Here is a 12,500-nt window from a genome sequence, read left to right as displayed (position 1 = left end):
ACAATAAGGATTAGGCACAATAGTGGAGTTTGCGGTTTGCCTTCAAACTAAAAGTATCACTGACAGTGATGCAAATGAATACAAATAGTAGAATTATGCCATTTTAAATTGTATTTTTTACCCCTTTTTCATGGTATCCAATTGTTTTTTTAGTAGCTACTATCTTGTCTCATTGCTACAACTCCCATATGGGCTCAGGAGAGACGAAGGTTGACGAAGGTTGAAAGTCCTCCGATACACAAGCCACACTGCTTCCAAGCCACACACAGCGCCATCCAACCCGGAAGCCAGCCGCACCAATGTGTCGGAGGAAACACTGTGCACCTGGCAACCTTGGTTAGCGCGCACTGCGCCCGGCCCGCCACAGGAGTTGCCACAGGAGTTGCTGGTGCGCGATGAGACAAGGATTTCCCTACCGGCCAAACCCTCCCTAACCCGGACGACGCTAGGCCAATTGTGCGTTGCCCCACGGACGTCCCGGTCGCGGCCGGTTACGACAGAGCCTGGGCGCGAACCCAGAGTCTCTGATGGCACAGCTGGCGCTGCAGTACAGCACCCTTAACCACTGCGCCACCCGGGAGGCCCTCCATACTTTTATTTTGAAGGCTATCAGAGAAGTCCATTATTGTCCTTATTGTGGCTAGCTTCACATAGATGGTCTGATTTGTCACGATTGAACTCTGGTTTTGATCTGGAGAGGAGATGTGATGGCTGAGGAAGGGTGGAGGATGAGGAGGAGGGGGAGGGATCACCCAGAATGAAGGGTGCTGATGAAAGTGCAGGGTAGACTAGTTGGAGGAGAGTAGATCAGCGAGCGTACAGTAACACAGCATTATGGCATATTTATGTAAGGCAGAGACAGGTTTTCCTTAGTCCGTCCAATAATCTCATTGGATGAGGCCTTGTTTTCCTTAGTCCGTCCAATAATCTCATTGGATGAGGCCTTGTTTTCCTTAGTCCGTCCAATAATCTCATTGGATGAGGCCTTGTTTTCCTTAGTCCGTCCAATAATCTCATTGGATGAGGCCTTGTTTTCCTTAGTCCGTCCAATAATCTCATTGGATGAGGCCTTGTTTTCCTTAGTCCGTCCAATAATCTCATAGGATGAGGCCTTGTTTTCTGACACAGTTCATAAAAAGCTCATTGTTTTACAGAGGCGTGTTTGCATGGCGGCTGCAGTCGATTGAAGGATGAGGCCCTCTGCACAGCGTGACTCAGTCTTTGATGGGCAAAGCTGTGGGCACACACACACATCCCAGCAGCAAACCACCCTGCATCCCACTGCTGGCTTGTTTCTGAAGCTAAGCAGGGTTGGTCCTGGTCGCTCCCTAGATGGGAGACCAGATGCTGCTGGAAGTGGTGTTGGAGGGCTAGTAGGAGACACTCTTTCCTGAGGTTCTACAAAATATCCCAATGCCCCAGGGCAGTGATTGGGGACATTGTCCTGTGTAGGGTGCCGTCTTTCGGATGGGACATTAAACGGTTGTCCTGACTCTCTGTGGTCACTAAAGAGCCCATGGTACTTATCGTAAGAGTAGGGGTGTTAACCCTGGTGTCCTGGCTAAATCCCCAATCTGTCCCTCAAACTACCATGGCCACCTAATCATCCCAGCTTATAATTCTCTCTCTCTCTCTCTCTCTCTCTCTCTCTCTCTCTCTCTCTTTCACACTCGTTTTCTCTCTCTCTCGTTTTCTCTCTCTCTTGTTTTCTCTGTCTCTCGTTTTCTCTCTCTCTCTCTCTCTCTCGTTTTCTCTCTCTCTCTCGTTTTCTCTCTCTCTCTCTCTCTCTCTCTCTCTCTCTCTCTCTCTCTCTCTCTCTCTCTCTCTCTCCCTCTCTCTCTCTCCATCCACCCATCTCTCTTGCCCTGTAACCCCAGCATCCATCCACCACATCCACAAATCAATGTGATTAGTGTAAACGCTGTCCATTGATTTGTTCAGCACCCTGGCAAGCCATGCACAGTCTTACTACATCACCAAGCCCTCCGTCAGGGGTTTGGGACTTGGCCCAAATCTTTATTACAGAGGAATTGATTTAGGACATGGTCCGTGTTTAAACAGTGTTTCTTAAATTATAGCGCTCCTATTTCTAATCCTCTTGTCTGATATACATTAGGTCTAATTAAACAGTCTTTATTGCATTACTGCTAATTGGCAACAGTAGGGAGTTTAGCACATGGCTACTGTCTTGGCCCATCATGATTTGAATGGCAGTCCTATAGACTCCAGTAGCCTTTGTGCCATCCTAGACACTGTACAGTAGCCCACACTGACACACCCTCAATGGCCCAATATAGCCATTATCATCACCTGCCTAATTGTTGTCCCCATTGGGAAACTAGTGGACATTTTATGCTTTCTGTGCTTGAGCTCATTCAGTGCCCGTTAGTGAGAGGCTACTACCCCCCCCCCCCCCCCCCCTCCCCCACATTTGGTTTTTACCCTAGCACAAGACAGCTGATTCCAAACATCAGAGCTTGATGATGAGTTGGTTATTGGAACCAGCTGTGTAGGGCTAGGGTAAAAAACAAAATGTGGGGGGGGGGGGGGGGGGCGAGTTTGGGAAACACTGCAGTAGCCTCTCACTAATGAGTACTGAATGATCTCAAGCACAGAAAGCATAAAATGTCGAGTAGTTTCCCAATGGGGCAGGTAATGATAATGGCTGTATTGGGCCATTGAGGGTGTCTCAGTGTGTCTAATGGCCAGGTTAACAGTGTGTTCTACAGTCAGCACTAGGTGCTACTGACACTGCATCAATCTCCCTCCCAAATCAACTGTTAATGAGATATCGATCAACAACATGCCCTATATATCAATAGTGCCATGTAACTATCTGAGTCAGTACCATTATTATTAATTATGATGGCATATTTACCTACCGCATTGTTATTACCATGGAGATGGGTTTGATATGGAAACCAGGCCAAGATCATGTCAACTTTATCTTACAGTCTCTCCTCCCTCCCTCCCTCTGTCGTTTCATTTACAGCCAGAGATATGGGGAAGGGGCGGTGGGGGGGGGGGATCCAATTACTGTATTACTCATAAGCCAATTATTAATAAAGATCTGGTTCCTCTTTACTGGAGCCTGTTAGCGAGCCTGCCATTTCTCTTTACACACCTCCATCTCTCTTTCCATTACTCTCACTATCTCTCTGTTTCTGTCCATCTTGCTCCCGCCCTCTTCTCTCTCTCTCCCTCACTTTGCCTCTTTCTCCATCTCTCCATATCTCTCTCTCTCGCTCTATCCTCTCTCCTCTCTATCTTCTCTCTCCTCTCTCTCCTCTATCCTCTCTCCCCTCTCTCCTCTCTTTCCTCTCTCTCCTCTCTATCCTCTCTATCCTCTCGATCCTCTCTATCCTCTCTCCCCTCTCTCCTCTCTTTCCTCTCTCTCCTCTCTCCTCTCTATCCTCTCTCTCCTCTCTCCTCTCTATCCTCTCTATCCTCTCGATCCTCTCTATCCTCTATCCCCTCTCCCCTCTCTCTCCTCTCTCCTCTCTATCCTCTCGATCCTCTCTATCCTCTATCCTCTCTCCCCTCTCCCCTCTCTCCTCTCTCCTCTCTCTCCTCTCTATCCTCTCTATCCTCTCTGACATAGAGACCACACAAGCCCATTTTGTGCCTCAGAAATGCATCACCTTTAGCAGATGTATAAAACATCACCAGTCTCTGTGCTGTTTTTGTTGTTTTGTGGCGTGACACTACAGAAGCCACAATGCCCGGGGAACCTCACAAAACAATACTTTCCTGACCTCAGTGCTGAACTCAGGAGTGTTGTTCTGTTCTGGTCAGACCTCAACACAAGCCTCTGTGCAACACGAGTCAGCCTGAATAGCTAAACATCTCTGCTGCAGTTAGGCTCTTTGAACGGCTCTCTTCCCCCTCTCTTCCCCCCTCTCTTTCTCTCCCGCCGCCTCAATTTGAATAGATATTCATGCGCATCAGGGAGGAAGCAGAAAAACACTTAATTTGCACAAATATCTGGGTGTTCTGGGGGGGAAATTAGCATGTAGCTCAGCCCAGCACAGCAGCACAGCACAGGGCTGTTCTCAGTAATCACTCTTCATTCAAAATGGCAGTGTGATGTGATCTGAGCGCATTGGGAGTTGTACGCATTTTGTCTGCCTCCGTACATACATATTTACATTGACATGGGTAGCAGTCGAGACAGTCCCCAAGCAGGTGTCCATCCAAGCAGTTGAGGCAGACAATACAGACAGCAGATAAAGGAGAGGAGAGGAGACCGCCCATCCTGTAACATAACAGATAAGGATGTACACCTACTTAGTCTGTGGATGGTGGATCTGTTGTTGTATTAAAACACCAATAAATATTCACTATACATACAGTGTCTCTATCTCCCTCTTTCTCCATCCGTTCATTCCCCTTCACTTCCATCTGACTTTGTTCATCTTAACTCTTCCCTCCTCTTCTAGGGTTCTGGTTGTTCTTTGTCCGATAACAGTAAAGGAAGGGGTGAGAGGGAGAGAACGTAGGGCTGGCACAATTACCGTGTTACCGACGGTTCCGAATGAAGAGCGTCATGAAAGTGAAATACGCCAAAACTGTTTAAAATATATGTGTGACCGACCACCTCGATTCAATCTTATATAGCAACATTGAAATTTTGTTTTTTTACGCGGGATAAAAGTAGAGACTCAGAGCTACAAAATGGTATATCATACACTGCAGTTGAGGAACACTGTCATTCTGCTTTGAAACTTGTAACCCCACTGTCACGGCCGTCGAAGGAAGTAGACCAAAGCGCAGCGTGGTGAGCGTACATATTCCTTTTATTTAGGATGACGCCGACAAAAACAATAAACAATACAAAAACAACCGTGAAGCTTAAGGCTAAAGTGCCACAACCAAAGTTAACTACCCACAAAGACAGGTGGGAAAAAGGGCTGCCTAAGTATGGTTCCCAATCAGAGACAACGATAGACAGCTGTCCATGATTGAGAACCATATCCGGCCAAAACAAAGAAATACAAAACATAGAAAATAGAACATAGAATGGCCACCCCACATCACACCCTGACCTAACCAAATAGAGAAATAAAACGTCTCTCGTGACAGTATGGCTCTTGAATATTTTGGTACACCTACTGCAGAGCTCTTCTTTGTCGACACCTATTCCGCATCATTCACACCCTCTTAAGCATTAGCCCCACCCATCTCTTTAAGGATTCACATGTGAGGCCATGTGCTAAACAGAGTGAGTAAAGTAGCGTAGTAAACAACCAAAGATTTCAGGACTAAAAGTGGTGAAAGTAGTAGCCTACAAGAAGAAAAAACTCCAGGTAAGAGTACACTCTAGTCCGTGACCTATATCCTAATCTGACTCTGGTGCAAGTGGTTGTTCTTCACATTACCCTCTCCATCGCATTACATTACTATATCAAGTAAAATCGATGTTTATTTGTCACATGCACAGGATACAGAAGGTGTCAACGGTACACTGAAATGGTTGCTTGCATATTTGCATAGTAGCAATATCAAAACCCAAAGTGTCCAGATAATAATACTGTATAAATATTTTGTCATTATTACATGATGCTTACCCAGACACACTTGTCTAAATAAATGGGTCATGTGAAAGAAATGCTATAACCAATCCCCAGCCACATGTAGCTAAGTGGATGGGTCACTACTGTTTAGACATGTACACATGTTCATGAAATACTATAGATGGCTGTAATCACCCCCAGACACACCTGGTCTAACTTTATGGGTCATGTAATCATCTGGCAAAGTGGAGTATTTTGTTTAGACATGTAGCTAGCTAGCTAGCTAAACAATTAACCATAATCCCAACCCATACTACTAGCAATACATACTGAATGTCATAGCTAGCCACAATGCAGTACATTCTATAGTACTAACCTGCAAGCTAACCAACTAGGTTTAATGTTAGCTAGCTAGCTAATTTTAGACTATAACTAGCAATGCAAATGGGTTTCTGAGATACAAATAATATTACTACACAGATCATACATGTAACGTTAGCTAGCTAGCGGGCCAGCAAGCTAATGTACCCGAGCTAGCTAACAGTACGCTTTAGCTTGCAATGAAAATGACTTTTAACAATGTGATGAAACTTTGTTGCTCCTTGTTGGAACAAGCAAAGTGTTGGGTTTGCACTTGCTTCTGTAGCCACAAAGTCAGATTCCACAGGCACAAAGTCAAAATTGGCCAAAAAAAAAAAAAAAAGCTTTTTGGTCTTAATTTAAGGTTAAAGTTAGGCATATGTTTAGCAATGTGGTTAGGCTTAGGTTTAAATTCAAATTTTAAGAAGAGAAATTGTAGAAATGGGTGGGGTTTATGACTTTGTGGGTATACAAGCTAGTAATATAAATTATTATTAAACAAGTATTTGGTTGCCAAGGCAACACCCCCCACAATGCTGCAGCAGCCCACATAGAACCTCTAACCCTGGCAATTTGACTGGTAAACTCATGGGTATAATAGATGTGGTAGAGGTCAATCGAACTCGACCAAAACAATGAAATTGCCATGGAAATGCATGGGGGGCCGTGTTGGAAAGATCACGAGTTCCCTCATTGCCCCCCAGCAAAATGATCCTACATTTAGGCTATTATTTATATGTGTATTACACACTATGTTGAGGTGAAAATAGAAGTAGAATGTTTGTACGGATGTCAACCCCAACACATGTTCATGTCATCATCACCGAACAACTTCACTACAGATAAAAACGACTTTGGCTACCGCCACAGGTTTCTGTTTGCTAGCTATGCTAACCAGCTTAAACAAACAGGAAGAAAGTATTTCGCAGTCACTTCTTCTAAACCTGAAAAGGGACGACTTCTACATGTTATGCCGCGAAAACAGGAAAATATATCAAAATCAGACTTAAGTAACCACATTATGGGCCAGTTACAATAGATGAATCATGACAGATTTGATGAATGTGCACCAATATGGTCAGTGGAACGTCTGCGTTCCATTGACTCCTTCACCGCATCTATGGCTGCATGGCAATCATTTTCATGGTGCATTCAAATGATGCCAACTGATGTGGCTTTTTGTAAATCACAGCACCTATTTTAGCACATACTGTAGTTCGTGCTTTATGGGTACACTCGCAACGTTCTGACTAGGTGGAATACAGGTACCACCAGAAGTGTAGTTTTCATAGCAGGTTAGGAGAACTTACGCAGCAGGTTAGGATAATTCATGTAGCAGGTTAGGAGAATAAGGTTAAGGTTAGGAAAAGGGATAGGGTTAGCTAAAATGCTCAGCTAACCTGCTATGAAAGCTCACTTCCAGTCGTAGCTGTACTCCCTCTCGTCACAACCCACTCGCAATGGCCGCCTGTCTACCCATTATGCCATCATTGACTTGAATGGGGCTGCCCGTTCTATTCATTATATTTCTATGGCAGCACATGCAGTGAGGAGCGGAGGAGAGGAGAAAATGTGTGTCTATACCATGACCGTCACAGCCCTGAGAACGTGCACATTATAGAGATGTCTTGATCTCCACTCCCCTCGTCTTTATTAAACATGGTACTTGGAGGGAGGGAGCTGAAATCAGCCAGACCCCTCCAAACCTCCACTGTCAGGGCCAGAGAGAGAGTATGTGCGTGTGTGCTGGGGACCCAGCCGTGGCAGATATGACAGCGTAATTGTCTAACTGGAGGGAGGCTGAGAGGGCAGGCAGCGGTAGTAGACTTAAAGGACCACAATACAACGACTGCTCTTTGTGTGTGGATAGTGTGTCCGTGCATTCCAGTTTGTGTTGATTGTGTGTGTGGTCAACACAGCCGCCATGTTATTCTATATGTGGCATGTACATAGTCTAGACATAGTATGTTAGCAGTGATTGTCATCGGTAGCAGTAGATCAACAGAGAGTGCTGTCTGTGTGGTTTTGTGTGTTAAAGGGAAAGTTCAGGCCAAATCTATATTTGGGTTGAATTACCCTTACCTTGAGTTGTGGCTGAAGGCCCCATGCTGACAGAATCCACAATAATCCATAATTTACTCCTGCCGCTGGAGCATCGTCAAAATTCATGAATGTGAACAACAGAACCGACTTTAGCAGGGATTTCCATCAGTAGCAGTAGATAGACAGAGAGTGCTGACTGACTGACTGAGGTCTGTTCTACTTCAGCACCTTGGACAGGGCTTGGTTTACAGCCATGGCCACCTGCTGTAGTGCTGCCTGTACTGTCTTCAGCTGCTCTGAGGAGCTTTTAATAAAGGCCCCATTAAACTAACACTGTGTGTGTGCGACCGTGCCTGGGTTTGTGTGTTAAAGGGAAAGTTCAGGCCAAATCTATATTTGGGTTGAATTACCCTTACCTTGAGTTGTGTTCTGAAGGCCCCATGCTGACAGAATCCACAATAAGCCATGACTTATGACTTATGAGTTAGCATATTAGCATTGTCAAAATTCATGAATGTAAACAGCCGAACCGATGTTAGCAATGCTGCTCTGCAAGCCCAAACTTCCTCAAAAACACTTCAGACTAAGTTCGGTAGCGTCAATACTCGCAAAGAGTTCTTCCCAGTGAGAATGTCGTTGCTTTTGAAGTAATATCAGATTATTTCAATGCACTGATAGTTCCATCAAGCCACCGGCGAATTTGTTCACAGCTCTGGTAATTGGTCCGTATCTGATTGCCCAATGGAATAAAATTCAACTGTACTGTCCATGTTACAGCAAACCACAGGAACAGATGCGGCTGTGAAACTACATGACAGAATGGTTCCAGTTTTGCGTGACAAAATTCCAGCGATTATCTCAGCGTTGTGCACTTTAAAACATCCCTGCAACCTCCACAACTACCGAACCTAGTCTGAAGTGTTTTTGAGGAAGTTTGGGCTTGCAGAGCAGCATTGCTAACATCTGTTCGGCTGTTTCTATTCATTCATTTCGACAATGTTAACTCCTGGCTGTGGCAGGACTAAATAGTGAATTCTTGTGGATTCTGTCACCATGGCCCTTCAGACACAACTCAAGATAAGGGTAATTCAACCCCAAAATAGGCCTGAACTATACCTTTTAAGGATGTGTGCATTCCACCCCTTCAGGAATCTGAGTGATCCGGCACAAAGCAGTGGCAAGGCTGTGAATGAAAGGCTAGTGGAAGAAGAGAGGGAGGAGAGGAGAGGAGAGAGGGAAGTGAGGGAGGAGGGGGGGGGTGTACTGTAGTCAACATTCAAAAGCATGCACTTCATCTAATGAGAGAGCCAAGAGGTCAGTCTTTAACTACACACAGATAATGGCTGTCTCCTGAAACCATGGCAACAATACCTCTCCACCGCCTCCCCCCCTCCTCCTTCCTACTCTCCCTCCCTTCCCCTCCTCCTCCCCCCACAGTAAAATCAATGCAGGGCTTTTTGTTAGCTTAATGACCGCTCTGGTTTGGTCTGTCTGAATGTCCTGTACCTCCACCATGAGGTGTACATTCAACATCTCCCTCCCTGCCTGTCTAGCTCCCTGTCTGCCTAGCTCCCTGTCTGCCTAGCTCCCTGCTGTCTGCCTAGCTCCCTATCTGCCTAATACGCTGCCAGCCTAGCTCCCTATCTGCCTAGCTCCCTGTCTGCCTAGCTCCCTGTCTGCCTAGCTCCCTGTCTGCCTAGCTCCCTGTCTGCCTAGCTCCCTATCTGCCTAGCTCCCTGTCTGCCTAGCTCCCTATCTGCCTAGCTCCCTGTCTGCCTAGCTCCCTGGCTTCCTAATTCTCTGCCTGCCTGCCTCCCTGCCTTCCTAATTCTCTGCCTGCCTGCCCAGCACCCTGCTTCCCTCCCTCCTTGCCTCCCTTCCTGCCTGCCTAGCTCCCTACCTGCCTCCCTACCTGCCTCGCTACCTAGCTGCCCCGCTTCCTTCCTGCCTCGCTTCCTACCTGCCTGCCTCTCTTCCTGCTTTGTTGCCTCTCTCTCCAAAGAAAAGTCACATTAAGGATCATTTCCTTCAGCCATTATTGGCGTAAAAACGACTTGTGAAATTGACAAACGGGGTAGCAACCCTCATCATAAATGGCAGACAGTGTTAGTGACGGATAGAGATAGAGACAGAGGGAGAGACCGAGAGAGAGAAAGGGAAAGGTGGAGTGAGAGGTGAGAAGAGAATAGAGCGAGAGAAAGAGAGACGGGTGGGAAAACTCGCCATCAGAATGATGGCAACGTCTCGGTTGTGGTTTCTATGAGTCAGCATGTGGTTAATGGGCAGGGGGGGCGTATGATACATTGTGCTGACCCTTGCACTCCTTGGTTGGTTGGCAGTGTGTGAGACTTGCATAATGAGGTGCGAGAGACATCTTACTGGCTCTTACGTTCCCTTAGATCCCCTCTGTTGTTCTATTCTACGGGGTTCTCTCTATGGCTTGGCTCCACACTCAACATAATAGGCAACCTGTTACGTAACCCGTTACCACCACTAGATGGTCTAGGCGCCAGGCAATCAGAAATGAATGAAGTGTTGAGGGATACACTGAGCTGCTGCTGTTACAGATTTACACTGTGTGTGTACAAAACATTAAGAACATATATATATAACATAATATTAAGTTGTACCCCACCCATTTTGCCCTCAGAACAGTCTCAGTTCGCCGGGACATGGACTCTACAAGGTGTCGAAAGCGTTCCACAGGGATGCTGGCCCATGTTGACTCCAATTCTTTCCACAGTTGTGTCAACTAGGCTGGATGTCCTTTGGGAGGTGGGCCATTCTTGATACACAGGGGACACTGTTGAGCGTGAAAAAGTTCTTGGCGCACCGGGCACTTAACTCTTTTGTCTGGCCCATTCACCCTCTGCATGGCACACATACACAATTCAAGTCTCAATGGTCTCAAGGCTTCAAAATCCTTCCTATACACTGATTGAAGAGGATTTAACAGGGGACAGTGGATTCACCTTCCCAGTCTACGTCATTAGTTTTGTATAGTCCCTGTATAAGTGGGTTTCCTCCTATACATTTACACCAATCATTAACCCTTTATTAACTCTTATCTTTCCTTCGCTCCCCCCCCCCCCCCCCCCTCCACTCTTCTGTCCGTGTGTCCAGGTGTTCTCAGAAGGATCGTTGTGAGCGTGCTGAAGAGCCGTACCGTTTCGCGGCCGCTCTCTCCCAGTGTGTGAAGGCCACCGTGTACCCAGATAGCATCGCAGTGTCAGATCCCAGCATGCCGGTGAGTCTACACGCACACGCACACACACACAAGGTCTCAACACACCACACTATTTTATTTTTATTTTTTATTTCACCTTTATTGAACCAGGTAGGCTAGTTGAGAACAAGTTCTCATTTACAACTGCGACCTGGCCAAGATAAAGCATAGCAGTTCGACACATACAACAACACAGAGTTACACATGGAATAAACTAAACATACAGTCAACAATACAGTAGAACAAAAGAAAACAAAAAGTCTATATACAGTGAGTGCAAATGAGGTAAGTTAAGGAAATAAATAGGCCATGGTGGCGAAGTAATTACAATATAGCAATTAAACACTGGAATGGTAGATTGGCAGAAGATGAATGTGCAGGTAGAGATGCTGGGGTGCAGAGGAGCAAAATAAGTAAATAAATATCAGTATGGGGATGAGGTAGGTAGATAGATGGGCTACCCCAACACACCGTCAACATCCAACTGGAGCTGGTAGGTAGGCATTATCTGAAACCAGGTTTTTACAGAGACGGAGCTGTCTTCCAGTCTATTCCACAGTAACGGTGTATTTGTAGATGAACACAGATGAATAAACATCGTCCTCTGTGACTCATAAGTGCACCATGTGGGTGTAAATGTGAGCATATGCTTCCCCTGCGTCCAACATTTTGGTGTGTGTGGGTGTGAACGTTTTTTTCTCTTCCAGCAGAGTACAGAGTCGTACAGTAAATCAGCATGGGCACGGTGAGACAGACAAGCAGGCCATCCGTATTGTCTCATTTTTTTATTCAGCTCAGGAATGCACACACTCACCCACTCTTACGGTGTGCTCTACTTGGAATGGCTGCGCACGGGAGTACACACGCCAGTCCCTCCTGGCGAATGTCTCTGAACTGTCTTTGAGCTTCTGAATGTGTACTCTGCGTATTCCTGTTCACATTCCCAGCAGCGCTACAAAGAAGCCTGCATCCTGTCCCTGCTTCAGTATGTTCCATGTTGCGTACTGATGTGCGCTGTTCAGGAATGAACTACCGCTGGACCAAAGGATGAGCCATCATAGTGCTACATCTAACATGGGCGACTGTGGCCGCCGGTCTGCCTGTACCAGTGGTGACCCGTAGCCACCAGGCCACCTATAACCGACAGCAGAGGTGACCGGTGGCTTTGTGTGCTCTTTCGTTTTGTCTTTTGCCAACGGAAGTGTTCCTTCCGTTCCTCTCTGACAACATGACAGCAACAGGGTCACCTCCATTGTCTCACGCCAGATAGGGCGGCGATGCCACCTACACTGTTTAGGGACGAGCGTTGCGTAGGACTGACGCCACCTGTCGGAAGATAATGGGTCACCTCAGCTCTG

At 46.3% G+C, this 12,500-nt stretch overlaps 1 protein-coding gene across 1 annotated transcript in view; it reads left to right on the top strand.

Moving 5' to 3' along the window:
- Positions 1–12,500, top strand: part of LOC139367317 (plexin-A2-like) — a 346,959-nt gene that overhangs the window by 197,063 nt on the left and 137,396 nt on the right. The window contains exon 6 of the mRNA XM_071105532.1: positions 11,040–11,163. Coding sequence (XP_070961633.1) covers positions 11,040–11,163 — 124 coding nt within the window. The remainder of the gene's footprint in view (positions 1–11,039; positions 11,164–12,500) is intronic.

The sequence above is a fragment of the Oncorhynchus clarkii genome, chromosome 16 (assembly GCF_045791955.1).
Source record: "Oncorhynchus clarkii lewisi isolate Uvic-CL-2024 chromosome 16, UVic_Ocla_1.0, whole genome shotgun sequence".
NCBI classification, from domain to species: Eukaryota; Metazoa; Chordata; class Actinopteri; order Salmoniformes; family Salmonidae; genus Oncorhynchus; species Oncorhynchus clarkii.
This window is presented reverse-complemented; position numbering and strand designations above follow the sequence as displayed.